Here is a 27,801-nt window from a genome sequence, read left to right as displayed (position 1 = left end):
GAGGAGCCTGGGGGCTACAGTCCATGGGGTCACAAAGAGCCCGACACACACGCACACCCACGCGTGGCGGTTAAGTCAGTGCCTAAGAGTTAATGGGTGACAGGGCTTGAATCTGGACTGGACACGTAGGAGGAGAGACAGTGGGATTTGGGGAACACCAGGTCTAGGAGTAGGGGCCACCAGAATCAACCAGTGAGCCACGGGTCTGTGGGAAGACGGGAAAAACAAGGAGAAGTCGAGGGGAAGAGACAGGATATGAGGGAGATTTGGGGGGCTAGGAAATAAGGTGGATGGGAATACACTGGGTGGGGCCAAATGTCCTTGGTCTGGACAGACGAGGAACTAGGAGGAGATACAATCAGTCGGTGAGACTCCACCCATGGCGTAATCTTCACGCCTAACTCCTCCCTACCCTCAAAAAATGGCCGCCGCGGGAGCCCGTCCAAAACCCCGAGGCAAAGGAGACTGGAACCAGAAGCCCCGCCCACTTATGGGCAATTGCCCTTCTTAAAAATGGCCACCACAGAGCTTCTGGAAGTGAACCGCTCTGGGCCCCGCCTTTGATCTCGTTGGTGGGACTGGGGGAATGTGAGCTGCACCGCGCGGGACAAGTCGCCGGCGGCGCCCGACGGAGCAGGTGATTCCCCCTCTAGGTTCTGACTCAGGGCTGGAAGAGTCGCGGATAGCACTGACCCAGGGTACCCGTCCTGTGTGTCTCCCCACGGTACCCCCCGGGGTCCGCCTGACCCCCATCTCTGATTCTCGCCGTGGCCTGTATCGAGTCACTTTTTAGCTTGCTCAGGCCTCCCTCATCATGTGTCCCCCAGGGCCGCAAGCGCATCTATGTGCCCTCGGGCCCACTATTCTGGATTCTTAAGGGTATCCCGCTAGCTCGTTTAGGGAACTGCTGCTTCAGGGGTCGGCCATCATCGTGGCCCCACTTCCTGTACTCCTATCACCCCGCATTTATACTCCCGCCTGATTTTGGATGCCGGAGACCCGTATACCCCTCGATCCCCTTGGTGCTTCTAAGAGCTGCCTTGGGGGTCAGGGGACTATGATGTCCTCTGGAACATGCGTTATGTACCAGGGCCCCAGGAGCCGGGCTTCATAGGGTCTGGGAGAAGCAGTGAAGACCTCGTTTCTAGACTCTTGAATGCCCGGGGCTTCTTCCACTCCGCTTCCGGGACCCCTCCCACATGGCCTACTGGTCTTCCTCCACCTGGGGCACATCCCCACCCGAAGGGAACAACATAGTATTTCTTTCCCCAGTTTCACTTAAATTTGTTTGGGGAGGGGAGGAGGCATAATGGAGCATCTGGAGAGTCCAGAGCTGTGCGGTCCGGAGATGCTTCCAGGCCACCTGGCCAGTGAGGATGGTGCAGTCAGGGTTGGCTCCGGAGAGGAAGTGAGTCCTGCAAAGTGAGGGGCAAAGGGGTAAAGACGTTCTGAATTGGGAGAATGGTGTGAGCAAAGATTCTGAGGTAGGCAAGAGGGCCAGCCAAGCAGGAGAGGAGGATCAGAACATAGGTTGGGGACAGACCCTTTGCATCATGAAAGGTGGTGTAGTATGGTGGTTAACAGTGAAGGTTTTGGAGCCAGACTGCCTGGGTATAAAACTGCCATTAACTTCCTTTGTGACCCTGGGCAAATTACTTAGCCTCACAATGCGTCCATTTCCTTTTGGGTAAATGGGATAATATGATATATTAGTATCTATATGTTAGGGTAATTGTGAGGATTAGGTAAATTAATACATGTAAAGAGCACAGAACAATCCCTGGCAGATCTTAAGCAGTCATCCACGAGTGCTAAGTCATTTCAGTTGTGTCCGACTCTGTGAGACCCTATACAACCCTATGGACTGCAGCCCACCAGAATTCTCTTTCCAGGGGATTCTCCAGGCAAGAATACTGGAGTGGGTTGCCATGCCCTCCTCCAGGGGATCTTCCAGACCCATGGATCGAACCCACCTCTGTTTGTCTAGTGCCTCTAGGGCCACTTCTGCCACCTGGGAAGCCCTGTAAGCAGTCAGTAAATGCTAAATATTACCTTCATCAGAGGTATTCAAACAAGACTCACAACAGGACGTCAGTCACATTTCATGGGTGCAACTAACCAGTGAACCCTGATTTGGCGCCCCCAGGATGTAATGGGGTTCTGTGGGCTATATCCAGAATTTGAAAAGTCTTGGGGAAATCATGTTCTGACCCTGGAGAAGCCTGGCTGTTTGGGCTGCAGCTTTCCCAACTCAGGGACTATGAGGAGAAATATTAGGAGAAGGTTCTGGGTAGGAAAGGAATGCCAGTGAAGCCTAAGGGGTGGAAAAGGGTGAAAGAAAAAAGTGGCAAGCTTTGAAGGCTGGGGAAAATTTGCGCAGCCCAAGAACAGGAGGAAGGGGGACATTCTATTAGGAAACAAGCCAGAGCAAAAGCTCAGGGCAGGAAGACTTTTATTTGAGCACAGTGAGATGTTTCCTATGAATAACTTCTTGGACCTTGGCTAGAAGCTAGGCATCAACCACATCCCTGAGAGCTTTTTCCCTCAGGGGAATGGCTGAGCTTTCATGCAGCATCCATGGACCTTGGTCCTTGCAGAGGTTGGCAGACAACTGCTAGCAGCCAGGAGTGGTATAACCTGGGGTGGATGTTGGTCTTCACAGGGGGCTGACTTCTTGGGGGAGCAGCATGATGGGATCTGGTATGCCTGGTCTGAGCAGTTACACTCCTCGCCCATACTAGGGTCTGGAGCAAGAGGCTGGCCTCCCCTGGTAGGATAGGGCTTCTCAGTTCTGCTGTCCCAAGTGACCCTGTACTGTCACAGCAACTCTGTGTTACCAGTCAGGGGACCAAGGAACTGCGATTGTAGATGGCAGCCCTGTATCAACCCAATCAGAGGTCTTGACATCCTCCCATTCCCAAAGTAGCCCCTCAAATATACACTCAACTAGAAAGTCCTGGATTTATCTTTTGACTACCATAGTCAAGCCAGGTGACTCTGGGCAAGTCATTAAACCCACTGAGCTTCAATCTCTTCATTTGTGAAGTGGGAAGTAACTTTATTTAGTGTACATTGATCAATAAACCAGGTGTGTAGTCCCTGCGCTCATGAAGCAAGTTGAAGAATCATTAAACATTGCCCCAGTAATTTTTTAAATTATAGCTATAAAAGGTGTTGCTAAGTAAGGAAAAGTGTAGTCTGCAGTAAGGGTGTCAGATAGAGGAGACCAAACCAGTTCTAGAGGGTCAGGGACAGCATCCCTTGAAGGGAACTGTAACATGAAACCTGAAAGGTGAGAGGAGTTAGCAAGTGAAGGGGTGAAGGCAGCAGGTTACCCAGGCAGAGGAAACAGTTCATGCAGAGACTCCTGCCATGAAAAAGCTGGAGTGCTGGCCAGGTGACAGCAAGCCAGGGTGGAGGGGAATGATCTGGGTGGGGAGGGGGACGGGCAGTGGTACATGACGAGGCTGGAGAGACAGAGGCAGGAGTAAGGCCCTGAATTGAGGGCCACAAAAAGAATCTGGACTAATCTGGAAACAGGAAATCATGGATAGATGTTATGCAGGAAGAACATGATTTTTTGTAAAGACTGTACAGCCATGATCTTTGTGGAGAATAGGTTGTTGGCGGAAAGATGGTGGTGAGGAAAAGGATTGGGAAACTTGCAGTTAAGGCAAGAGATGGAGCTGAGTGGGAGGAGAGATGGAGAGAAGTAGATATGTTGAGAGATAATGGTAGGGCTTGGTGACTGATGGGATGTGGGAAGGCAGAGGGTAGGATGGTGTCAGGGATCCTCGCAGCATCTGGTCTGAGTTGTGGCAGGAACAGCTGGGTACATGGACATATGTACAGTGGGGACAGCCTTGGAGGAGTAGACGACTTGGGAGAACGCCAGTTTGGAACACGTTAAGTCATCCCCATGGAAGTGTCAGAGAGAGATGTACAAGTGTGTAGCTCAGAGGAGGCTGGACTAGAGGGTTGGACATTTGGGAACTGGTGACATGGAGTTGTAACAAGAGGATGTGGGCCTGATGAGATCTCCCAGAGACAGAGGGTGCAGACTGAAGAGAGAGGAGAAGCAGCTTTGAGCCTGAGCTTTGCTGCCACAGTTAGAGGGAAGGAGGAGAGAGGGGCAAAGATGACCTGGGAAGAAATGGCCAGGGAGGGGGAAGAGAAACAGGAGGACGTGATGCCTCCTAGACCAATACTGATGCTGCTGAAAGGGCAACTATTAGGTGACAGTGTAAGAAATGGCCTTTCTCTTTCTCTCTTCCTTGATAAAAAATGGATAATAAAATAAAATGGCAAATTCATATGGTTCAACCTAATTAGACCAATTAGGGCTTCCCAGTAGCTCATCAGTAAAGAATCTGCCTGTAACACAGGAGATGTGGGTTCAATCCGGGAGTTGGAAGATCCCCTGGAGAAGGAGACGGCCTCCCACGCCAGTATTCTTACCTGGGAAGTCCCATGGATAGAGGATCCTGGAGGGCTACAGTCCATCGGGTTGCGGAAGAGTTGAACACAACTTAGCCACTCAACAACAAAAACAATTAGACCAAAACCTGAAAACAGTAACTCCTGACCTTAGCCTGAGAAGATTTGGTAGAGATGCTGGAGCAGAAGCCAGACTGAAGTTGGGGAGAAGTGGCTAGAATGGAGAATAATAAGACAGTAGACTTGACCAGGACCTGGTGACTGACTGATTGCAGCAGGTGGGGTTGAGAGAGGGTGAGACTCAGGGTAAGCCCCAAGTTCAGCTTTGGCAGCTGAGCAAGTTGTGTCAGCTAGTGAAACAGGAGGAGGTGCCTGTTTGGAGGGGGTATACACAGACGGAAAGGATATGGTGAATTGGGGGTAGCAGCCCCTGAGTCTTCTAACTGGGATAAGCTGACATTTGTGGATCTGGAGCAGTTTGTTCCCACCTGTATGTTCTTGACTACCAAATACAGACTTTATGGAGTCAAAAGCATGTAAGTAGGATAGAAACAAGTCAATAAGTATTTATCAAGCACCTACTAAGTACAGGCATTTTTTAAGTGCTAGGGCTATACCAAAGGATAAGACAAAGTCCTTCCCAACTCCCTCTTCTTGAAGCTTATGTTCTATGGGGGAGGAGAGACAATAAGCAAATAAACATAAAAATAACATTAAACTGTAATATATGCCATGTAGAAAATAAAGCAGAGAAAGAGATTGTGGAGTATGGGGAATTTGGTAGGTTAGTCAGGGACACTCTCTCTGGAGGCAGCATTTGAGCAGAGCCCCGGCAGAGTTGAGGGGATGAGCTGTGTGGATATCTGGAAGAGATAGGCAGGAAGAAGCTGGGCAAGTTTGAAGGACCCAAAGGATGCTGGTGGAGTGAGCGAGGAGGAAGTGGTGAAGTTGGAAGGTAGGCAAAGGCCAGATCTTCTAGGACTTCGTAGGCCTTGGGAACAAGAATGGCAGCCTCTGTAGATAGCCCCAAGCTGCTGGAAGGGCAAGGACCAGGCAGGGAGATAGAATTCATGAAAGACTTCCCCTTCTATCTGGGCCCCAGAGCCAGAAAAGCCCCTTTGTGTGGAGGGTGGGTGGCCCATTCTGGGTGGGGGGATGGCTGTGCTCAGTCCTGAGGCCTGCTCCTTGGGGGGCTGGACAATGGGCCCCTTGTGGCTGGACTTGGGGGCCCAGTGGCCCTCTCAGTGATGGGATTCCTCAGCCAGGAGGCATGTGACCTCAAGACCTTGGCGTCTTCCCAGAAGATCTGGGCCTACTTCTGGGGAGTGGGGTGGGGAGATGGGGAGAGGTCATGGGGAAGGAGGAGGGAAACCTCCACTCTGGAAACTTTCTCCTGAGACAGTGTCCTGTCCTGTCTCAGGCTGGAGGAGGTGGAGAGATAGGGAGGCGGGGGGCCGTTGCTCTGCTTGAGGGAGCAGGGGAGGACCAGAGAGTTGGAAGCTATGGGCAACTTCAACAAATGGTTTCCACAGCAGGGCAGGAGGGAGGAGCTGGCTGCCCCTGGACCTGATGGGCAGGGGCAGGCAGAAGAGGGCCTGACAAGCCTCCATCTTGTATCCCTTCAGCAGAGGAGAGAGCATGGAGCTGGAGAGGATTGTCAGTGCAGCCCTCCTTGCCTTTGTCCAGACACACCTCCCAGAGGCCGACCTCAGGTAGAAGCTGCTCTTCTAGAAGGGTCATGCTTGGGCCAGTGCTGGAGCAGCTGGGCAGGACTTTGGACCCTGGCCAGTGGAGAGACTGGGGTGGGAAGCACTCAGCCCTGTCCCTGAGATGCGGAAGGGCTGACTATGATCTGCTGGTGTGGCCTTGCCTCTCATCCTGTTCCCATCACCCTTGTTGAAAAGAGGGGAGACCAAATCTCTGAGGAAGGGGGAGGGTGGGATACTCTTCAGGCTTAAGGCTTGAGGTCTGCCTCATGGTCCCCAGGAAGCCAGGGACTGGAGTCCCAGGCTAACAGGGCTTGTCTTGTTCCCTTCCTGCAGCGGCTTGGATGACGTCATCTTTTCCTATGTGCTCGGGGTTCTTGGGGACCTGGGCCCCTCAGGCCCATCAGAAGAGAATTTCGACATGGAAGCCTTCACTGAGATGATGGAGGCCTATGTGCCGGGCTTCGCCCACATCCCCAGGTGGGGCCTGGCTGGGGCCAAGAGGACGAGGGGGGCTGGCTGATGGTGGAGGGTGGGTAGAGTTGTCCTTTAACCACCCTCCTGGTCTTTTCAGGGGTACAATAGGGGACATGATCCAGAAGCTGTCAGGGCAGTTGAGTGGTGCCAGGAACAAAGGTGAGCCTGGGACTCGGGCCCCTGGGTGACTCAAACTGCCTCCTCCAAAGCCCTGGCAAACCTGTTGCTCTTTTTGCCTCTTTAAGAGAATGTGCAGCCACAGAGCTCCGAGGTCCAAGGTCAGGTATCTATCTCCCCAGAGCCCCTGCAGCAGCCCGAAAAGCTCAAAGAAAAGACGATGTTTTCTGCTGGGGACACCCAAGATGAGGTACTGGTAGAGGAGGGTACCAGTGAAGGAGCTCGGGGGGCTGGAAAGGAGGAAATAGTGCCTCTTGTCAACATTTATGCCCACAGGCAGCCGGCCCTGAGGAAGAGCTGCTGCCAGGGGTGGACGTACTCCTGGAGGTTTTCCCCACCTGTTCAGTGGAGCAGGCCCAGTGGGTATTGACCAAAGCTCGAGGGGACTTGGAAGAAGCTGTGCAGATGCTGGTAGAGGGGAAGGAGGGCCCACCAGCCTGGGATGGCCCCAACCAGGTATCCTCTGCTACAGCCATGCTCCAGCTTAGTGTTAAGCCCCTGCCCTAGCCTAGCCCCATTTGCTTCCCCTGCTGGTACCCTAGGCCCTACACCTGGCTTCTCTCTGCAGGACCTGCCCAGGCGTCTCAGAGGCCCCCAAAAGGATGAGCTGAAGTCCTTCATCCTGCAGAAGTGAGTCTGGGCTGGACAGGGCTGGGACCTTTGAGGGTCTTCCCAGGGTGGCAAGAGCTTCACCCAGCCAATTTTTGGCAGGTACATGATGGTGGATAGCGCAGAGGATCAGAAGATTCACCGTCCTATGGCTCCTAAGGAGGTGAGACGGTTGGGGTCGTGGAGCGGGCACATCTGTCTCCAGGCTTCCGCTGCTCACTGCCTGATTGCCGTCCTGACAGGCTCCCAAGAAGCTGATCCGATACATCGACAACCAGATAGTAAGCACCAAAGGGGAGCGATTCAAAGACGTGCGGAATCCTGAGGCTGAGGAGATGAAGGCCACATACATCAACCTCAAGCCGGCCAGAAAGTACCGCTTCCACTGAGGCATTTGCCAGACTCTTCCCGAGCCATCTAGGCTCAGATCCCAGAGGGATGCAGGAGCCCTACACACCTCACAGGGCCCGCCCTAACTCCTGTCCCCCTTCCTTCCCAACTTCCTTGCTCCACAGTGTTAACCTCCTCTTGGAGCTGCCACAGGCACAGTAAAGGTAGCCCCAGGAAGGTGTGAGTGCATTCTGGTCATTTCACAGCTGGGGTGCTGGAGTACTGTGTCTGTCTCTCACAACCTCACATACCCTATCTCCAACAGGGCAGCGGTACCAGGCAAGAGGGGGTAAAAAGCTCTTTATTTGAAGCTCTAGGGTGGGGCAGGGCACTGGCCTCTCACCAGAGGCCCCCACAGTTCAATTTCCTTACAGTTCGCAGTGAGGCCCCCGCCACACAGTCCAGCTGTGCCCATCAGCAGGCGGGTCAGACCTGCAGGTTGACAAAGGGTGCAAAGCCCACCATGTCCTGCAACAGTACCAGGGCCTGATGCAGCGGCGGCTCGACGTCGATGTCCACACCGCGCTTCCGCAGGCGGCTTAGGCTGGGCTCGGCCACGTGGTGGCAGTGCCGCACCCGCAGCGAGCGCAGCGCTGGGCAGTACTCTGCCAGAGTCCTGGGGGAGGAGCAGGGGGAGGCAAAAGGCGTGAAGCCGCTACACACGCGGTGGGGGAGCAAGCAGAGCCCAGTCTCCCTCCAGTTGTGGCATACTTCCCTCCATACAGGAGGGAAGGGGCCTAATTTGAGGTCATACACCCAATGCCTCCAGTGAACCAGAGACTTCGTGCCCCAGGATTGCAAGGTTTTCCCCTTGCTGAAGAACAGCCAGAAATCTGACTTTGTTTCTGAAATCTCCCAAGGTGTAAATACGAGTTCAGAAAAGTTTTTCAACTATGGGATCTCTGGCCTAGGTATTCCTGGAGGCACTTCCTATTCAGAATGCGGTTCCGTGCTAGTAGATCCAGAAACCCCAGTTCTGCCAACTACAGCCCGCCCCTACCCCCAGAGACTTAAGCGATCGCTCTTCTCCTATGTCAACGACCCCAGGCCCAGGCACCTGATACCGTCGCTTCCGACGCGGAGGCACCCTGTTAGGTCGAGGTGCTGGAGTTCCGGGCAGTTCCGAGCCAACTCCTGGACGGCGGTATCCCCTACATTGGCGTTGACCGCTAGTGAGAGGCTGCGAAGGCCTGCGCCGCGCCTCTGCGCCAGGTATACGATGGCCTCATCCTTGAGCTGTCGGCAGGCGGTGAGGTCCAGCTCCTCCAGGGCCGGACAGCGGTCAGCGAGGCCGCGCAGCGCCAGCCCATCTACCCAGTCACAGTGCGCGAGCGAAAGGCGCTGCAGGCGGGGGCAGCCCTCCGCCAGCGCCCCCAGCGCGCGGCGGCTCAGTTGCCCGCAGCCGGCCAGTGCCACACTCCGCAGCTGCGGATTCCGCGCCAACACCGGCACCAGATCCTCGTCCGACAGCCATTCGTGACACGGCGCCAGCGCCAGCTCCTGCAGCCCCTCGGCGTCCCGCAGCAGCCAGGCCAATGCGGCCCGCGGAATCTGCGGACCCACCTATGGCCGGAGAGGCACCTTGACTCTCAGCTGTTCCCGGGGGAGGACTCTGCCTACTCGCCCCTGAGGAGCTCTTTCCTGGCAGCAGGTTGTCCTCGGGACTTGGCACCTGCCCTCCCAGGAGAGACCCTACGAGCCCTCAAGTTGATCCCTGGGTACTCCCCCTTTGAGAGTACTTCTCGCTGGGTGGATCGCTTCCTAGGCATTCCTAGAGGCCCACGGGAGATCCGGAAGGGTTGACAGAGGGGCTAGGGGCTGGAGGTTCCGGGCTGGGGACTGGGGGTTGGAGGCGGGGCGGGGGGGGGGCAGTATCCAGAAGGGGGCGGGGCTCCAGCCCCAGGCTCACCTGAGCTGCGTCGAAGCGGCGCAGCCGGGCGAGGTGCAGCTGCACTAGCGCCCGGAAAGCCCGACTGACGCGCTGCAGCCAGAGCAGCTGGCGCAGCGGCACCCGGCTCAGGACGTGTGGGAGCAGCACGTCTTCCCAGGGCAAATCCAGGAGCCTGCGGGTAAAAGGGCGTTGGCGGCTGCGTCCCCGGGTCACTGTTACCTGCGAGTCCGCCTCCGTTATGCTCCTGAGCCTAGGATCCTAAAAGCGGCCCCTAGAGCAGGCCCTGGTTCAGTTCCCCTCCCCCGGCCCTTCTTCCCTCTCTCGGCCCCTCCGGTGCTCGGTACCTGACGGCTCCGGGCTCTTGCTCCCCTCCGGACGGGTCCATCGGTGGCTCCATCGGCTGCCTACTGCGCGTGCGCAGTAAGGTCTTCTCGCTATGGCCTTGGAGCGGGCGCAGCAAACCCGCCTTCTTGAGCTATAGAGACAGACCGATTCAATCGAGTGCCGGCTCACTGAGGATACTATCTGAAAGCGTTCCGGATGGATCCCGAAACCGAAGGCGGAACAGACCGATGGTGTAAACTGAGACCTCGCCTTCTCCGCTATAGGGCTTGAGACTCGAGGCTGAAGAACGCGATGGTGCAGCAGAGACTAACTTTTTTCGTTTGGGGCCAGTGGCCGCGTCTAAGTGAAGTGATGGGAGGAGCAGGCAAAGCCAAACGTATAAGGGGCGGGGCCAAGACTCTCTGGTTCTGGGCCTGCTTTCTCTGCCCTCTGGTCGCATTTAGCGAGTTTGAAAAATGGGGAGAAACTGTTCAGGCTGTCATTGTCTGACATGGAGTGGATGCCCACGAATTGGTGAATGAATTGAAGGGGCAAAGTTAGCATTTATCTTCCCTAATGAAGAAAATTTGCCCAAACCTCCCATCCCTGGTTGATTGTGAGGTACAGAACTATTCAACCCCTTCCACTCCCAGAAGATTTGGAACGGTTTAATCCTTTTGGGGAGAAATGTTGGGGGCCAGAGGGATTATATCTCCAACTGGGTCCTTTCCTTTACCCAGGAGGTCTGGAATCCTGAGAAGAGTAAATGTTCAGGTCGGCCCACCAAGAATATTGCTTCTCGGTTGGCCTGGCGTTGGTCTGGGGATTTAGTTGTGAGGTCTACGATTGGGCCCGCCCTAGGGCAGCGGCCCCCCAGACCTCTGGGTTCAGACTCTGGGTCGTCCTCTCACCGCGTCCCCAGATCCTAGTTCAGAGTCCGCTCCAGGGAACATCTGGAGCCGTGCTTTCCCCATCAGGGAGGGTGTGAAGGACGCAGAGGGCTACTGCTGTTCCTAGGAGCTCCCCCACCCCCAACCCCGCCCTAGCAGAGTTGCATTGTCCCTTCGTGCAACCTTTTCACCTGCCTCTTCATAACGAAAACTGCTTCCCATCCATTACCAAGGTTTCAGGCACCTCTGCAAGGTGGACAGGTCTATTCAGTCAATCCACTTTAAAGATGAAACCGAGGCCCTGGAGAGGAAGCACCTTGTCCGGGGTCAAGCTAATCGGGATAGAGAACCCAGGCGTCCTGTTTTTCCCCGAATTCCTTTCACACTCCTCCAACCTCCCCCACCCCTACTCCCATGCTGCTGAGAAGAGAGTAAACAGCTGCGGGGAAGGACCAGGGAAGATCAGTTTGGGTGGGGGACTTGCTCCCTTTTCCTCCGCCTGCTTGGGAAACGGTAGCTTGGAGGATAGATCTCTGCTAAGATAGAGTCAAGTGGGCGCGCACCACCTCGGGCCGCGCGCCTCCTCCCACTCCCAGCTTTGTTCGCGCTTCTGCGCCTGCGCAGTGCGACAAATCTGGCGCTGTCCCCTTCAGCACCACGCCGAGCCCGCGCCGCCCCTCCCCGCGGTGAGCCCCGCGCACCCCCGCCTCGCACGTTCTCGCGCCCCCTGACCGCTCGAATAGACCCCTTCTTCCTTCCGAGGTCACTACTTGCCTGCCTTGGAGTTCCCAAGGAGAGCAGTTGCCATAGAAACTCTAGCGGCGCTTTCTTAAAATAGCTGGGCCCGCTTCTACCTTGGCCAAGGGCACAAGGGTTGCCTGTCTCCCACTTCCTCTAGTCCAGGCGTTATTCCGTCTAGCCTCTTACTCCCAGATGGCAAGATGCCTAACTCAGGCAGCAAGGAAGTTCTTTTTGAAGTCTGACTAACATCCCTCCTGCTGCATCCTTGGCGAGTGGTCAGGGCTGTGTCTCCTGGGTCCTAGACTCAGAACCTCCGGAGGGTTTGAGGCCGGGTTCTCTGGATATTTCTTCCATAAATTGATGATCTCTTGGATTTAGGGGGCAGGTCCAGTCTACACCTATACCGTGTGCTGGCGCGGCCGCGTGCTCGTGGGGGCGGGAGCGCGTGTGGCATATAACAGGTCATGTGGCAACCTCCTAGGGACACGCGTGGGGTCTGGAGCGGGACACGCGTGTGCAGTTGGGTCCCGCGTGCGGCTCAGGGGGTGGTGGACGAGAGGGACGTGGACACGATTGGGGTGGGGCATGTGAGGGTCTGAAGAACAGACCAGAGGTTCCATACGTCCTCCCCCTCGTCAGGGGCGGGTCTCAGGTTGGCGGGAGAGCCCAGCAGGGACCTAGTGTCGAGAAGAGGGGGCAGCCTCTGGGGCTCAGGGCCCCAGGAGAGGGCGGGGGGTGGGTGGGTGGGGGATTAGCTCTGAGCCGCGCGTAGGGGGGAGAAGGAGGGACTGAGAGGCGGGCGGGCCTGGAGCAAGCGGGAGCAAGCGGAAGCCGCGCTGCCTTCACAGCTGAGCTGGGCCCAGCCTCTCCCCTGCCTCTCCTCGGCCCCAGCTCCAGGCGAGCAGCGGTGAGTACTGACGCGGCTGAGTCCAGGGCTGCACTGAGGGCACACGGGGCCCCGATTGGGCTTCAGAAACCTGCCTGGCAAGGTTGCTGCTCCGGACCTTTGCCCCTACCCTGCATTGCCACCAGGGGCCCCTTTATCCCTTTATGGTCGTTCCTGGGCTGGACAAGATCTGTCATACCCCTGGGGGTGGAGAGAGAGATGGGGAGAGGGGTCTGGTGTAGCTCAGCCCCACCACCTCCCCTCAGAGACCAGTGACTGGTGGGGGTTAGGGGAGAGGGTGTATGTCCCTGTTTAAGTATGTGTGTGAGTAGGCATCTGTATTTGTGTCTGATTGTGACCAGTAGGTCTCTGTGAGTGTTTGATATACCTGTGTCTCTGTGTGTCTTGTGGAATGAGGGCCTCGTGTGTATATTTGGGTATCTCTTTGTGTGTTTCTGTTTGATTGCCGCGTATGTGTGTAAAATAAGCATGTGCCTTTCCATTACACACATATTTGTTATGACTGTGAGAGTGTGTGAGGGTGTGTCTTTAAGCAATGTGTGTGTGTGCTTGTGTCTGTGTGCTGGAGGGTGTTGCCTATGAATGTGTTAGCTGTGTACTGACATTATTTGTCCTTACGTGTACACACATAAGTGTGTGTACCTGTGTGGAGAACAAGAATGTCCTTTTTCCATTCAGCATGTATGTATTAGAGTTTCACCTGTGCCTCTCAGCCTCTCATGTCCCTATATACCACCCCTATTCTTCCTCCCTCTCCTTCCAGGAGGCCTGAGTCCCCTCCCCTTGAGTGAGGGGCTCCCACAGAGAGACTGTGGGAAGCCCCTGGCCGTATGATGATGATGGCTGGCTGATACTTCTGATCGTGAGGGTGGGGTAGCAGTCTTCCCCCTCCCCCACCAGGAGTAGTTCCAAAATGCCACAGTGGCTCTGGGCTCATTCAGCTTCTGAAACAGCTTCCTTGGTTCTCCCAGGGTGATGCTTAGGGGCCCCAGACAGAAAGGAGAGGAGCCAGGGGCCCACTGGGGCATAATTCTTTTCTCCTCAGGCCTCCATGGAAATAGCCCAGCAGGAGGACTGATCACCACCCCCAGGGGTGGGCTTGGTGCTGCCATATTCCCAGGGTGGGCTAGACCCCTGGTGCCCAGTGGCTTTCTCCTCCCTGTTTCTGCTCTCCCATCCTCCTGACTCCCCAGCAGTTCACCCCCTGCTCCCCTTCCTCTCTTGCAGGCCTGTCTGAAGAGCATGCTGCCCACTCACTCCCCACCTGGCCTGGCCATCCCTGCCCCTCCAGCCTGACCCCCGGCCCCAGCATGGCCCAGGGTGCCATGCGCTTCTGCTCGGAAGGCGACTGTGCCATCTCCCCACCACGATGCCCACGCCGCTGGCTCCCCGAAGGCCCAGTGCCCCAGAGCCCCCCAACCAGCATGTATGGCAGCACAGGATCCTTACTCCGGCGAGTGGCAGGTCCAGGTCCCCGAAGCCGGGAGCTTGGACGTGTGACAGCGCCCTGTACACCTCTGCGTGGACCCCCTTCACCCCGCATTGCTCCCTCACCTTGGGCACCCACTTCACCCACTGGGCAGCCCCCACCAGGGGCCCGGAGCTCTGTGGTCATATTCCGCTTTGTGGAGAAGGCCAGCGTGAAGCCACTGAATGGGCTGCCTGCTCCTGGAGGCTTGAGTCGGAGCTGGGACCTGGGTGGGGTCTCTCCTCCCAGGCCCACCCCAGCCCTTGGGCCTGGCTCCCATCAAAAGTTGAGGCTAGAAGCATCCACATCAGACCCGCTTCCAGCTGGAGAAGGCTCAGCTCGGCCTGGCAGCCAGGGCCTTTTACAGGGACCACCAACTCAACCCCAGGTTGGAGCAGATGGTCTTTACTCCTCTCTCCCCAATGGGCTGGGGGGACCCTCTGAGCACCTGGCCACATTATTCCGAGGACCTGCTGACACTGGACTCCTGAACCAGGTATGTGATCTCTCTTGGGCTCCCTGCAACCCCAGAGACCCAGCGAAGGCCAAGGCTTGTCTTGTCTCCTTGGTGGTCTTGGGCCTATCACTCTGAATTCTTCGATCTGCGCTAAATCTGCCTCTTTCTTGCTCTCTGTGCTTGTCCTTATGTGTCTGTACCTCTGTCCCTGTATGTTTTTCCTTCTGCTTCTGTCCCATGTGCTTGTGTCTTTCTATGTCTGGTTTTCTCTCTGGATGCCTGTGTCTATGACTCCCTCCTTGGCTTAGGGGGACATCTGGTCCTCACCCCGAGAAGTCTCCTCTCATGCCCAGAGAATCGCTCGAGCCAAATGGGAATTCTTCTATGGCTCTTTGGACCCCCCCAGCTCAGGTAAGGCCTGGGACTGAGGCCAGGGGAACGGGACAGGGCCTTTTCCACAGAAGCCATGGTATGCTAGGGAGCCTTCCTTTAAACTCCCCCAGTCCTTTCCTGGGCTTCTGAGTCAGCTAATGCCTCTCTAAGCCTCAGTCTTTCCATTCGTGTTATGATAGCAGTTGGGGATGGCAGCTGGGTAGTGGAGGGAGGGGAATGGCAAGATATCAAGGGCCATTCCTTGGAGGAGCAAAGAGGCTGGTCTCCCTCAGGCCCCTCAAAACTGTTTGACAAGAACTTGATTTGAAAGGAGCCTCACCAGGAACAAGCTGAGTTTGTAGCAGGAGGAATGGTGGCTAGACAGCGAAAGAAATTCGGGCCAATATGAGGCAGTGGGGGAGAGCTCCTTCCGAGAACAGAATCAGGACAGGGAGCTGACCTGAGTAACCTGCTGACCTGGATGCCTATGCACACTGCAGGTGCTAAGCCCCCAGAGCAGGCCCCCCCATCTCCACCTGGGGTGGGCTCAGGGCAGGGCTCTGGGGTGGCTGTGGGGCGAGCAGCCAAGTACTCCGAGACGGACCTGGACACAGTGCCCCTGAGGTGCTACCGCGAGACCGACATCGATGAGGTGCTGACTGAGCGGGAAGAGGCTGACTCGGCCATCGAGAGTCAGCCCAGCTCTGAGGGCCTGCCTGGCACTGCCCGCCCACCTGCCCCACGTCCTGGCCCATGCCTTGGCCCTCATCCCAGCCTGGGCAGTGGCAATGAGGACGAGGATGAGGCAGGTGGGGAAGAGGATGTGGACGACGAAGTGTTTGAGGCCTCAGAAGGGGCCCGGTGAGTGAGTGGGGGAGTGGAGGAGGAAAGTGACGTGTTCCTTCCCGCTGACCCAGAGCCAGGGTTGGGCTCCAAGGGACTGGGATAGAGATGAGGGTGGGGCTGGGAGTGTCAGGACCAAGCTGGAGTGCTGACAGGGCGGTGGAGCACAGGATTCTGGACGGAAGCCTGTGGCCTGGCAGAGAACTGGGGTTGGGGTTGTGGGGGGCCATCAGCAGGAACCCAGGAGGGCAGGAACGCAAGGACAGAGGAAGAAAGGGGTTCTAAGGAAGGACGGGGGGCAGGGTGAGAGGCCAGAATCAAGCCTGGGGGCTTGGGAGCATCAGTGTAGATCCTGGATCCCGGCTGGAGAATGTGGAGTGTGGGGGCTTTCCTCTGTCTCACACCCCACTGCAGCTTGGAGCCTCATCTTCTTCTCCTAAGATGTTGCCAGAAATAGAAATGGAATGGCAGGAGGGGAAAGGATCAGGGAGAAGGAGGAGAAAGGGAGATTAGCAGGGAGTGAGAGAGGAAAGGGATTGGGTACTGGGGATGGGTAGTGCTGGGGTGTTCTGGGGGCACTGTATAGCTTGGTGAACCTGTGGTGGGGAGCCCTAAGCCAGGTAACTTTTGGGAGGGGCTGGGAGCCTGTGAAAAGAGATGATAATCCCCTTCACAGAGTTGGTGTGAAAGCTCAGTGAACTGCTACCTGAGAGCTGTCCTCTAGGCCCCTGATCAGAGATTCTCCCTGCCCCTGCAGGCCAGGTACCCGAATGCCTCACTCCGGGCCTCTCAAGTCACCTCTGCCCTTTCTACCTGGGACCAGCCCCTCGGCTGATGGGCCTGACTCTTTCAGTTGTGTGTTTGAAGCCATCTTGGAGTCACACCGGGCCAAAGGCACCTCCTACACCAGCCTCGCCTCACTGGAGGCCCTGGCCTCACCTGGCCCGACCCAGAGCCCCTTTTTCACCTTCGAGCTGCCTCCCCAACCCCCTGCCCCCAGGCCTGATCCGCCTGCTCCTGCCCCACTTGCTCCTCTTGAACCGGATTCTGGTACCAGCTCTGCTGCTGATGGGCCTTGGACACAGAGAGGGGAGGAAGAGGAGGCAGAGGCTGGAGCCAAGCAGGCCCCAGGGAGGGATCCCCCTAGTCCCTGCCACTCAGAAGACAGCTTTGGACTGGGGGCAGCACCCCTGGGCAGGTGAGTGATTCCTTTGGTTCCTCAGACCTCAGGCCCTAGAGTTCCAGGAACAGTTGCTCCAAGGGATGGATCCTGAATGTGAAAATATGGTTTATATTCCTCACTCCTGACTCGGGTGGTTAGGGGATACAGATGTGTTTTCCCATTTGGAGGACTACTTCCAGTGGCTGTGAGTGGGAGCCCCTTACAGCCTGCCACCTTGGTCTCAGACCCAGTGACTTGTAAAACCACGGTTCAGGATAGAAGGATCCCTAGAGAACACCACCCTTTTTCTCTAGAAGGCCGCTTCCCTCCTTACATAGAGCCTCTAACCTGCTTAGAATTCTTCTGCTCTTACCCCACCCCCCAGCCTAGAGGTTCCTCCCAAAGAATCAGCCACCAGTCTCTCCTATTGCCTCTCTCCCATGTTGCCTACCCCCTCCAATCTGGAGTCTCTCACCCTTCCCCAGGAAGTCCTTTCACCAGTCTAACCTTTCTGCTCTCCCTTCTGCCAGCTACTCTCTCAGTCACTGAAGCCATGGCAACAGGAGGGGGTGGCCAGGGAGACAGGGTTGCCTAGCAACCAGGAGTTTCCGGCCTCTGTCTCTGGGGTGACAGGTGGCTTTGTGAGTAGAGCAGCTGGGGTGGGAAGGGAAGGGAGGAGGAGACAGAGGCTGAGGGGGTGTGCTCTGACCCCCTATCCCCTCTACCCCAGAGCCTACTTCTTTGTGGGTGGAAGAGAAGGACCACAGAGGAGACTCCTGTTGCTAAAAGGCGGGAAGAGGAAAGACGTAGGAGCAGGAGAGTGTCCCTGCTGCTTCTCATCTTTGTTTGACCCTCCACTGTTCCTCCCTAGCAGTCCATCTATCCTGTCTCTGTCCATATTCTCAGAGAGAGAGGACTCTGTCCTCAGTAGGGCCAGTGTGGGGATGGGGAATCTATGTCTAATAGCAAACTTAGGGAGTTTGGGGGAAAGCAGCCCGAACTCCCACAGCAGCAAGATGGATGTGCATTAGATTTAAGGCAGGACTTCCACAGAGCAGTGGTAATGCTAGACTAGCCTGATGGAAAGAATCTCCTCTGGAGAAAAGAAAAATGCCTTCCCCATGTCCCAATCTTTCCTTCTCTGTCTACTGGGTCTGGAGGCAGAGGAAGCATCTGGATGGCCCCTGAGGGCTTGTTCCACCTCTGAGCTGGTGTTCTACCCTGGCAGCGAACCACCCTTGAACCAGCTGGTGTCTGATTCGGACTCAGAGCTGGACAGCACAGAGCGGCTGGCCCTGGGAAGCACTGACACCTTGTCCAATGGGCAGAAAGCAGACCTGGAGGCTGCTCAGCGCCTCGCTAAGAGGCTGTACCGACTAGATGGCTTCAGGAAGGCGGATGTGGCCCGGCATCTGGGCAAGAAGTAAAGACACTGGGCTGGGACTGAGGATGGGGGGAGAAGGAATGCCTTCTGTGGGCAGCACCTCCATATCCCCTATATCTGATACCCCCAGGTCTTTATGTTACCCCCACCTGGCCCCTTGACACTTGCCCTTGAGACTCCACCTGTCTCTCTGCCCTGCCCACAGCAATGACTTCAGCAAACTTGTGGCTGGCGAGTACCTGAAGTTTTTTGTCTTCACGGGCATGACTCTGGACCAAGCTCTCAGGTGGGTGTCCAACCCTTTGAGAGCAGGCCCTACTCTCTAGGCCCGGTGTGCAGGGCTTCAGTTATGATCCCCTGAGCCCTGTGCCTCCCCTAAACTGCCCTGAAGTCACTCTTCCCAAGCTGATGGCATGGCCAAGAGCCAGAGTTGCCTGGTGAGGGGACCTTGAGTAGAAGTGACATGCCCCCTCTTCTCCTCTCCCCAGGGTGTTTCTCAAGGAGCTGGCCTTAATGGGTGAGACCCAGGAACGGGAGCGTGTGCTGGCCCACTTCTCCCAGAGATACTTCCAGTGTAATCCTGGAGCCCTGTCCTCAGAGGGTGAGGAGGCCAGGGTCAGGGTTTTCCTGTCTGGTCATGGAGGCAGATGGGTACTGCATCTGTGCAAAGCGGCATGAGTGTGTGTGCAGAAGTACATGAGTGCACGAGCTTGCAGGCATGGAAGCATGCATGTATGCAGACAATACTGGTATGACTGCACGGATGTGGAACTGTGCCTGTGGGCAGGTACAGCGCTAGAGGCTAGTGTGTGCTATGAGGAGGCACGTGGCAGGTGTGTTCGCATGCCATTGTTCACATATATGTACAAGACAGTGCTTGACCTGAGTAGGGATTCTGTTTGGCCTGCATAACTGTGTGGGGCCCAGCTGCTTGTGTTTAATGCATAGACACAGAGGAACCTTAGTATTGGGTGTGAGCAGTGGGCTGTCCCCAGAACCTGAGGGAGTTAGGTAGGGTGACTGAAGAAGAGGGAGAGGTCCTGTCTGAGGGATTTGCTGGAGGAGAGAGGTCTTTGTTCTGGAGGGGTTTGCCAGTGGGGTCCAGGACTTAGGAAAAGTGTGGCTGTGGGCCCAAGAGGGTCCGAGAGCGGGCAGGGCATGGACTGGAAGAGAGAGAAAGGGAGCTGTGGGAAGATCCCTTGGGAGGTAGCCGAGGCTAAATGTTAACTCTCCCCTAGACGGTGCGCACACGCTGACCTGCGCCCTCATGCTACTCAATACGGATCTCCACGGCCACGTGAGTGGGGGGTTGCGGGGAGGGAGATGGGAAAACCCCTTCCGGAGACTTCAAGGCCTGGGAGGCAAAGGACCGCCCCTTCCCCCCTCCAAGTTGACAGGCCTCTGTGCCCTCCATTAGAACATCGGGAAGCGCATGACCTGCGGAGACTTCATTGGTAACCTGGAAGGCCTCAACGAAGGCGGCGACTTCCCCAGAGAGCTGCTCAAGGTGGGAGGTTGGGGCAGGGCAGAGGTGGCCGGAGGGGAGGGACTGGGGACCTGATAGCAGGCTTCTAAGGAGGGTGAGGTGAGGGGCCTGAAAGCACCCAGCTCCTGCTGTGGAAGCCTGGGCTCTAGTGACTCAGCCTGGGGACCGCCCCCTCCCCCAGCCCCCACAGGACTGGCTCTCCCGGAGCATGCGCTCTCGTCATCCCCGCAGGCCGTGCGGGAGGGCGGAACTGGTCTGGAGAACACGTGAATCAGTGGGCCCTGGACTCTGTATTTTGCCTTCATTAGTGCCCCTCCTACAGTGTTCACTGGGTTGGGGTGTAAAGGCCTCCCTGGTACCGCTGCACGGGAGGGACCCGGAGGTAGAGGGGCATGAAAGGGACAAAGGCTTTAGAAGATCACGAAGTCAGTTAGCACGAAACTGGGACTACATAGTGAGCTTCTGGGCCCTTAATGGGCAGACCCTGCTCCCGGGTGCCAGAACCTGAGGGTTAGCTACACTGGAGCTGGTAGGATGGGAGGAGGAGGTGGGTGTCCTGGTCCGTGGCTTCACTCCTCTCCCAGATCCGGTGGTGCTTTATCCGAGGAGGCCTGCACTCCCAGAGTTGTCAAGGGGGTCCCCGGGCACCACCTACGTGTGACAGCACAGGCATGTCTGTGAACTTGGGGTGTGTTGAGCTTCTGAGTTTGGGGCTGCATCTGAGTGGGGCTGTCCTTTGTGAGTTGGGGGTGGTTAATGGTTGGGATATATACTGAGTTTAGTTGTATACTTGTACACTTGTGATTTAGGGTATCGGTGAACCAAAGGGGTTTGTCTGACTTGGAGTGTGTTTGTCCTTAGGTTTTATGATGTAAAGTGTATCTGAGTTGGGGGTATGGGTTGCGTGTTTGTGTGTGTTGGGGTGTATATCTGCGAATTGGCTATCTGGTTTATGACATGTGTCCATGAGTAGGGGGGTGTATGTGAGTTAAAGACTGTAAAATTTGAGGTGTACGTCTGAATTTCTACTGTGACTTGAGGTGAGTGTGAACTGGTGCATCTGGCTAGTTGGGATGTATGTAAGGTGGGGTGTTTGAGCGTGATCTGGGGTATACACACGGGCATTTGAAGTATCTGCGGCTCGGCGAGGTGGGTGATTCCAGCCTCTCGGCCCCTTCTGGCTCCATGAGAAAAGGGCCACCAGGAGGCGTTCCGACCTTTATCCTCAGCACCCTACTCTGCCGAGTCCGGGGGGCGCTCCAGACCCTACAGGAGCAGCCCTCCTTCACAGCCCCAACCTCCCAGCACCCCTGGAGCAGCACCTCCCCATCAGAACCCCCCACTGGCTCTCCCAGGCGCCTCCCCGGTGACGGCGACGGCGCGCCGCGGGCCCTCCTCTCGGTCGGACGCCTCCCTGTTGCGCCGTCCCCGCCCCCAGCCCTCGCCCTCCCCTCCCCGTCGGCGCCCCCCTCCCGCTCTCGCCAAGCTGCAGAGCCGACCGCGCCGCCGCCGCGCGCTCTGTGCGTCGGTGGGAGCCGAGCCGGGCCGGGCTCGGGCCGGGCCGGGCCGCTTGCGCCGGCTGTCGGGGGAGCCGTCCGCGGGCCGTCCGGGCAGTCCGGGGCCGAGGACGGACGGGGGCATGGCCGGGGGCCGCGGCGCGCCGGCCAGGCCAGCATGATCGGTGTCAACAGCATCCACAGCAGCGCCGGGCGGCTGCGCTCGCGCTCGCTGTGCTCCGTGCGCTATGGGCGCACCCACCGCGGCGCGGAGACCCTGTGCTACGGCTGGCCGCAGCGCTCTCGCAGTCTCAAGCCCGTGCTCTACACCGACCTGGTGGTCAGCCGCCTGCAGAGCCGCAAGAAGAAAAAGGCGGTGAGGGCTGTGGGGCCGCAGCTCACACCAGGCTGTGGGGCGGCCGAGGGGGTTGCTGAGGGCCGCGCGCCACTGAGGGGGCGGCTTGAGGGAGGCGCCGAAGGCGGCACGAGCCGAGGGGGGCCTCGCTGGGGCCGAGGGGGAGCCCGACAGGGACAGAGCTCACCCTGGGTAGACCACCCTGGGTAGCCAGGGTTGGGCATGGATGGAGAGGGTAGGGCAAGAGGCCCTGAGATCAAGTTGGGAATCTCAGACCAAAGGGTCCTTCTAGGTGAGCGCACGATATGGGGCTCACGCGTGGGGCTTAGGACTTTTGGAAGGAAGACGTGGTTGTGGACCAACGGAAGTGCTGAGAGGGGGCAGGGGATGAACTGGGAGGCTGGAGACACGATTGCAGGCCGGCTCTCAGCGACCACTTCAGCGTCCTGGCCAGAGAGTTGGAGAGTGAGGGCTTGGGCTCTGAGCTATGCTGAGTGTGGGCTGGGCTTGTGCTGGGAGGGCTGTGTGCACCTGTCTGGGTTGTGCTGTGGGGTGGAGGTGGTGGGGTGTACCTACCCCAGACAGGGTGCGCACAGGTGAGATGCTTGGCACTTGGGGCTGGGCACAGTGGGTGGACAGTGAAAGAGTCAGAGACCATGTTGCGTGGGGAGCGGAGGGGGGCTGTGTCCCATCTTGGAGAAGGTGCCGACGTCACCACTGCACCCAGCTTCTCGCAGGCAGGCAGCAGCACACGCCACCACACACCACACACTTAGCCGCACATGCTGGGGACACACCCACTCACAGACAGGCCGGTGGAAGCACCCCCACAGTGGGAGGCACTGGGGTGAGCCCGTGTTGCGGGCCGCTCCCAGGAAGAGGGGTCCGCGGCGCGCTCCTGGAGCTCAGCCTCTCCTCCACCGCCCTAAGGCCCTGCAGGTCCCCCAGGCCACTCCGCAGAGAGAAGGGACTGGTTCAGGAGTTCACAGGGAGTTTGCGGTGCACAGGGTTTGGAAGCTAAAATGGTTGCCCTTTAGACTAATGTCTATTCCCCAGTAGCGTGAGGTACGGGCATGGGCAGGGGTTGGAGCACCCTGGCGTTTGGCTTGGTGGGGCTGTCTGGGTTGGGGGAAGCGCTCCGCTTGCCCTGGGGTTGGGAGCCATGAGAGCGTGTTCTCTATTAGCCAAGGAGGGAGGTGACAGCGAAAGTCCTTTTCCTGGGCCTCAGTTTCTCCATATGCTCTGTGTGGGTTTATTCTGTGGAAATAGGCCAAAAGATGCGGTTGGGAAAAGGAGAGCTTCTTAGGCTTCTCTTTCCGTTCCCTCTAGAGCCGTGCTTCCCCCACCCAGGATCTGAATAGGATGACCCTTAACAATAACAACAGTAAAGATGCATGCTAAGTCGCTTCAGTCGTGTTCAACTCTTCGAGCCCATGGACTGTAGGCCAGGCTCCTCTGTCCAGGGGATTCTCCAGGCAACAATACTGGAGTGGGTTGCTGTGCCCTCCTCTAGGGGAGCTTCCTGATCCATGGATTGAACCCACATTTATCTCCTGCATTGGCAGATGGGTTCTTTACCACTAGTGCCACCCGGGAAGTCCAAAGATAATAATAGCAGTTACTACATATTGTACATCAACCATGTGCTGGGATGTCTGTGTTAATTGCTTGCCCTATGTTAAACACGTGGTACTGGGACTTCCCTGGCAGTCCAGTGGTTAAGACTCCAAGTTCCCACCTAATATGATATGGGGGCTGTGGGTTTGATCCTTTGTCAACGAACTAAGATCCTGCATGCCTCACGGCTCAGCCCCACCAAAAAATAACACATGGTAATAGTTCGTTCTTCCCATAGACACTTGGCCTGCATCTCAAGTGGGAGATCTGGGCCTGGGTCCTGTCCTTCACTCTACAGCCTGGGTCATTGGTCATTACACCCATCCTTACCCCCAGTTCTGTCTCCTCCCCCTGACTGGGAGGGAGGGCTCTGAGCTCTGGCATTGGTGCACCTCTCCCAGGATCGACCCCCACCCCCCTGATTTGTTCCTTCCTTCCCAGGCCTTGTACAGCTCCATCAAGAATGAAAAGTTGCAATGGGCCATGTGAGTCCTGGGGATGTCTGGAGGGGGGTGTGGGGGGAATGAGATGTCAGGAAGGGGTTGCCTGGAGGGGTTGAGAGCACTGAGGTGGGCTGAGTGAACCATGGGGCTGTGAGACAGGGGAGGTGGGTGAGACTATGAGAGGCTATGAGGCCGCCTCACTTCCTTTTTTGGAGATCCCGCCTGGATGTGGGGCCTGTGTCTTGTCTCTAGCTGGTTGTTTTGACAAGCTGGGTTAGGTAGCTGGCCAGTATCAACTGGCATGGGAGGAGGGGTGCTGAAACAAAACGGGGAGGTCTTTTTAGCAATCCAAGTGGGAAAGTAGAAGTCTCTGGTCACGAGTCTCTGACCGATAAGAGGGAGAGCCCCCTCTTGGGTCCTAGGGAGTCCAGAGTTGTCTACTCTTGGCAGCCCCAGTGAAACAGAAAGACTTAAGAGCTGTCTTGGAAAAGTCTAGTCTGAGGGAGGAGGTCTAGCGTTGAATCCCCCAGTCTGAGAGTACAGCCCTCATTTAAACAGTCAATGGGTCACTCATACTTGAAGGTATCTGCTGAGAGTCCAGTCACTGCTCAGTTTAGTTGGGAGCTCCCTCTGCTCGTCAGAGGAGGCAAAGCTCAGGACTGGGGTACAGGGGGGGATCAAGGAAAGCTTCTGTGAGGAAGCTTTGAAGGAAACCAAGCCTTGAAGGAGAGGAAAATTTGTTTGGGGAGAGAAAGAGGGAAGTTGATATTTGGGAGGCAAATAGCATGGTGGCTGAAAGGAGTGTGGGGTGGGGAGAGCAAGAGGAGGTAGCCTGACTGGAATGGAGAGTGGAAGGAGACAGTGCTGGCGTGGCTGTGGTGTAGGCTCCATGTGGGAGGCAGCAGGGAGCTACTGCAGGTTTTTGAGGAGGGAGTACCAAGATGGAATCAGATCCTTTAGATGATATCTGACAGAGCCTGCAGACCAGGATGTACAAGGGAACCACTAGGAAGCTCCTCTTGCCACCATTTAGCCAACAAGCTGTGAGTAAAGCCTGGTGCTGGGTGTGGTTGAGAAGCTGAGTCAGACGTTTCTGCCCTAGTGCAGAAGGGAGTGAGGGGTGTGTGTGCAGAAATGGAGAGGGTGGGGCTGGGTCCATGTGAAGAGAGGAGGGACAGACATGGCCCTGCCCATGGGAGCTCTAATATGGGGACAGAGTCATGCTGGCTGAAGGAGCCCTGATCTGACTGGGGAGGCACAGCGGCACCCTGGGCCACCTGGTCTGAGGGTGGAGATGTGGCTCCAGGAGCCTCAGGCTGAGGAGAGCCACACCCTCTGTGGCTGCTTCTGTGGAGAAGAGGGGCAGCCCCCCCACCCCCTTCTCCACAGACACTGGAGAGCTTTCCTGGGTGCCAGAGGTCAGGACTGGTTGTGGGGGCAGGGTTGTGGCTGCCCTTCTGAGGTGATCACACCTGCAGAGACGAGGAGGAGCTGAGACGCTCTCTGTCTGAGTTGGCCGACCCCAACCCCAAGGTCATCAAGAGGGTCAGCGGGGGCAGTGGCAGCGGCTCCAGCCCTTTCCTGGATCTGACTCCCGAACCCGGGGCTGCAGTCTACAAGCACGGTTCCCTGGTGCGAAAGGTGCACGCAGATCCTGACTGCAGGAAGAGTACGTGGCCAGGTGGGAAGGCCTGGGAGGGGGATGGGAGTGGGCCTGTCTCAGGCACCCCCTGACTTGTCTTCCTCACCCCCACCTCTGCCCACCCGCCAGCACCTCGGGGCAAGCGCGGCTGGAAGAACTTCCATGGGATCCTCAAGGGCATGATCCTCTATCTGCAGAAGGTGCGAGGCCAGCCCAAAGGGGTGGGGCTGGGTGGCTCAGGGGATGTGAGGGGCTGGGCTGGGACAGGACATTGGCCAGGACAAGATGGGCGCCCCACAGGAGGAGTACCAGCCTGGGAAAGCCCTGTCGGAGGCAGAGCTTAAGAATGCCATCAGCATCCACCATGCGCTGGCCACACGGGCCAGTGACTACAGCAAGAGGCCACACGTCTTCTACCTGCGCACTGCTGACTGGCGGGTCTTCCTCTTCCAGGCCCCGTGAGTGCCCTCCTCTGGCCCATCCCAGACCCCTTCCCCCCACCTCCAGCATGCTCCCCTCCCTTGTCCCCGGACTGCCTCGTTCCTTCTCAGGCCACACTGAGCCAGCACTGCCATCGCGGGATGGATCCCTGGCCCCAGTCCCAGGTGGCCGTGCTGTTCCCCCCAGGAGCCTGGAGCAGATGCAGTCCTGGATCACTCGCATCAATGTGGTGGCTGCCATGTTCTCTGCACCCCCCTTCCCAGCTGCCGTCAGCTCCCAGAAGAAGTTCAGCCGCCCTCTGCTACCCAGCGCTGCCACCCGCCTCTCCCAGGTAGCCTCCCCCACCTTATGTCTTCCTGGTGCCTTGGGGCAAGTGGGGCGCTGGAGTGGGGCTGGCCTAGGCCGACCACACTCGAGGCTGCTGCCTATGATGTGGCTGTCCACCGCACCAGGATGCAGGGGGCTGTGGAGGCTGAAATCCAGTCAGTTAACCCAGACACAGGGTGCTTTGTTCATCCAGAGGAAGGGGCACCTTTTCAAAAACCTTGCACAAAGGCACTGTCTATGCCAGAGTAACCCTGATCGTGCTCCCCTGGCCCCTAGGAGGAGCAGGTGCGGACCCATGAGGCCAAGCTGAAGGCCATGGCAAGTGAGTTGCGGGAGCATCGGGCCACGCAACTGGCCAAGAAGGCCCGGGGCAAGGAGGCTGAAGAGCAGCGGCAGAAGGAGGCATATCTGGAGTTTGAGGTAAGCTCCCAGCCCAGGCACCTCTTGCTCCATCAGGGCCTCTGTGTCCCATGCACAGGCTCAGATGCGTGGTTAAGGGCATGGCTCAGAGTGGGACTATCTGGGTGACCCTGGGCGGGCAGCTTTCTTGCCATGAGCCTGTTTCCTCTCAAGTGGGACAGGGAGGACAGTAGTCTGTCCCCACTAGGGTGATGAAGGGAGCCGATTTCTGTCAAGGACTCCATTTCACTGACTCTGGTAAAGGCTCCAGGAACATGAGGTGTTACAGCTGGCAGTCTACAGAGTCCAGAGAACGGCACCAGAACACCCAGGGGTGTGTGTGGTCACAGTCAGTCCTTGGGGGCTTCGGGGGCCTCAGAGGTTGGCGAGAACCTGGCATCTCCTAGCCTTCTTTGGCTCCCTGCTCCAGATGGGGTGGGTCAGGCAGAGGGGGACGAGCAGGCTCACCCCTGCCCTTCTGCCTCAGAAATCCCGCTACGGCACATACGCAGCACTGCTTCGGGTCAAGCTGAAAGCGGGCAGCGAAGAGCTAGATGCGGTAGAGGCAGCAGTGGCCCAGGCCGGCGGCACGGAGGATGGACTCCCCCCTGCTCACTCCAGTCTCTCCCTGCTGCCCAACGCCTCCAGCCAGCCCCGGGCTCAGTGTCCTGACTCAGAGGCTCGGGCAGGGGCAGGCAGTGGGCGGTGGAAGCCCTGAGCTGGGGGTGGGAGTGGGGGGGCGGTGCCCACCGGGCACCTGCATGACACAGCTCTGCCTAAGCCCAGGCCGGCCTTGGGCCACCTGTGAGGGCCTCTCGGTCCAGGGCCTGACCGCGCCGGACGCGGTGTCCGGGGCAGGGCAGGGCTAGGGCATGGGCCTCCGGAGCCTTAGGCTAAGGACCCCTCTGAGACCCCCTTTTTGTGATAATGTTTTGCACTTTTTCGTACAGGGATGGGGGTGGGAGGGGCCAGGGCCCCTGGACTCTTGATGCTTTTTTTTTTTTTGTGGGGGAGACCTGACGTTTCTGCTTTCTGCTGAGACCACCCCCACCCCTGACACCAGCAGTCCCCCTCCAACCTGGGGCCTGGCTCAGACACAAGCCAGGAGTTGGGGTTGAGCTGGTTTCCCTCCCTCTGCCCTGAGGGCTCACCCTCTCCCTTGCCAGAGGTGGAGGATGGATGTCCAAGCTGAGGCCCCATGCACAGGCCGGGCAGTGCGGCCTTGCTTCCCTCCTTCAGTGGGCCCTGCCCTTTGTATCACCTCCACCTCCATTAAAACTGCTCTCGACTTGCTGGCTGGGCCTCCTCCCCTCTCCAGTGCCTGGCCTGAGACCAGGGTAGGCATTTGCTTCCTGGGGCA

At 57.5% G+C, this 27,801-nt stretch overlaps 3 protein-coding genes across 7 annotated transcripts; 2 read left to right on the top strand and 1 right to left on the bottom strand.

Annotated features, from left to right (window-relative positions):
- Window positions 1-487: 487 nt before the first annotated feature.
- On the top strand, window positions 488-7,977 carry CUEDC2 (CUE domain containing 2). Of its 3 annotated transcripts, none has more exons than XM_088842288.1 (9): window positions 488-637; window positions 6,063-6,149; window positions 6,480-6,623; window positions 6,718-6,779; window positions 6,866-6,903; window positions 7,074-7,253; window positions 7,366-7,427; window positions 7,509-7,569; window positions 7,649-7,977. In XM_088842288.1, exons 2-9 carry the CDS (start codon window positions 6,076-6,078, stop codon window positions 7,793-7,795), a joined length of 768 nt encoding a protein of 255 aa, XP_088698414.1. In that variant the 5' UTR covers window positions 488-637; window positions 6,063-6,075; the 3' UTR covers window positions 7,796-7,977. The 3 variants fall into 3 exon arrangements, with proteins under 3 accessions (XP_088698414.1, XP_055280749.1, XP_055280750.1); XM_055424774.2 differs by having other exon boundaries at window positions 489-637; window positions 6,866-6,987; XM_055424775.2 differs by having other exon boundaries at window positions 493-637; window positions 6,066-6,149; window positions 6,866-6,987.
- A 104-nt stretch (window positions 7,978-8,081) lies between these two features.
- FBXL15 (F-box and leucine rich repeat protein 15) lies at window positions 8,082-10,187 on the bottom strand. Its single transcript, XM_055424776.2, has 4 exons — window positions 10,032-10,187; window positions 9,706-9,859; window positions 8,854-9,359; window positions 8,082-8,412 (listed from the first exon to the last, which is right to left on the bottom strand). The coding sequence occupies exons 1-4, from the start codon at window positions 10,082-10,084 to the stop codon at window positions 8,223-8,225; spliced, it is 903 nt and encodes a 300-aa protein (XP_055280751.1). The 5' UTR covers window positions 10,085-10,187; the 3' UTR covers window positions 8,082-8,222.
- Window positions 10,188-10,198: 11 nt separating this feature from the next.
- Window positions 10,199-27,798, top strand: PSD (pleckstrin and Sec7 domain containing). 3 transcript variants are annotated; one of them, XM_055424767.2, is made up of 17 exons: window positions 10,199-10,632; window positions 13,777-14,513; window positions 14,783-14,885; window positions 15,347-15,707; window positions 16,447-16,887; window positions 18,080-18,274; window positions 18,441-18,521; window positions 18,724-18,836; window positions 19,474-19,532; window positions 19,653-19,742; window positions 23,631-23,674; window positions 25,111-25,301; window positions 25,404-25,474; window positions 25,575-25,732; window positions 25,902-26,046; window positions 26,319-26,462; window positions 26,929-27,798. In XM_055424767.2, the coding sequence occupies exons 2-17, from the start codon at window positions 13,860-13,862 to the stop codon at window positions 27,157-27,159; spliced, it is 3,081 nt and encodes a 1,026-aa protein (XP_055280742.2). In that variant the 5' UTR covers window positions 10,199-10,632; window positions 13,777-13,859; the 3' UTR covers window positions 27,160-27,798. The 3 variants fall into 3 exon arrangements, with proteins under 3 accessions (XP_055280742.2, XP_088698413.1, XP_088698412.1); XM_088842287.1 differs by lacking the exon at window positions 10,199-10,632 and adding an exon at window positions 12,412-12,549; XM_088842286.1 differs by lacking the exon at window positions 10,199-10,632 and having other exon boundaries at window positions 12,412-14,513.
- Window positions 27,799-27,801: the final 3 nt, after the last annotated feature.

This window comes from Moschus berezovskii, chromosome 12 (assembly GCF_049115385.1).
Source record: "Moschus berezovskii isolate FMDL1 chromosome 12, NW_MosBer_1.0, whole genome shotgun sequence".
NCBI lineage: Eukaryota > Metazoa > Chordata > Mammalia > Artiodactyla > Moschidae > Moschus > Moschus berezovskii.
The sequence above is the reverse complement of the archived record's forward strand: the minus strand, read 5'-3'. Positions and strand labels throughout refer to the sequence as shown.

Bases quoted from the DNA above. Each gene is read 5' to 3' on its own strand.
- CUEDC2 (XM_055424774.2), top strand. From the start codon at position 6,076: ATGGAGCTGGAGAGGATTGTCAGTGCAGCCCTCCTTGCCTTTGTCCAG. The intron at 6,150-6,479 runs GTAGAAGCTGCT...CCCTTCCTGCAG, and splicing joins CTCCCAGAGGCCGACCTCAG to CGGCTTGGATGACGTCATCT. The intron at 6,988-7,073 runs GTACTGGTAGAG...TTATGCCCACAG, and splicing joins CTGGGGACACCCAAGATGAG to GCAGCCGGCCCTGAGGAAGA.
- FBXL15 (XM_055424776.2), bottom strand. From the start codon at position 10,084: ATGGAGCCACCGATGGACCCGTCCGGAGGGGAGCAAGAGCCCGGAGCC. The intron at 9,860-10,031 runs GTACCGAGCACC...TTTTACCCGCAG, and splicing joins CAAGAGCCCGGAGCCGTCAG to GCTCCTGGATTTGCCCTGGG. The intron at 8,413-8,853 runs GTGCCTGGGCCT...CTCCTCCCCCAG, and splicing joins GTCGGAAGCGACGGTATCAG to GACTCTGGCAGAGTACTGCC.
- PSD (XM_055424767.2), top strand. From the start codon at position 13,860: ATGGCCCAGGGTGCCATGCGCTTCTGCTCGGAAGGCGACTGTGCCATC. The intron at 16,888-18,079 runs GTGAGTGATTCC...CTACCCTGGCAG, and splicing joins GGGGCAGCACCCCTGGGCAG to CGAACCACCCTTGAACCAGC. The intron at 19,743-23,630 runs GTGGGAGGTTGG...CTTCCTTCCCAG, and splicing joins TCCCCAGAGAGCTGCTCAAG to GCCTTGTACAGCTCCATCAA.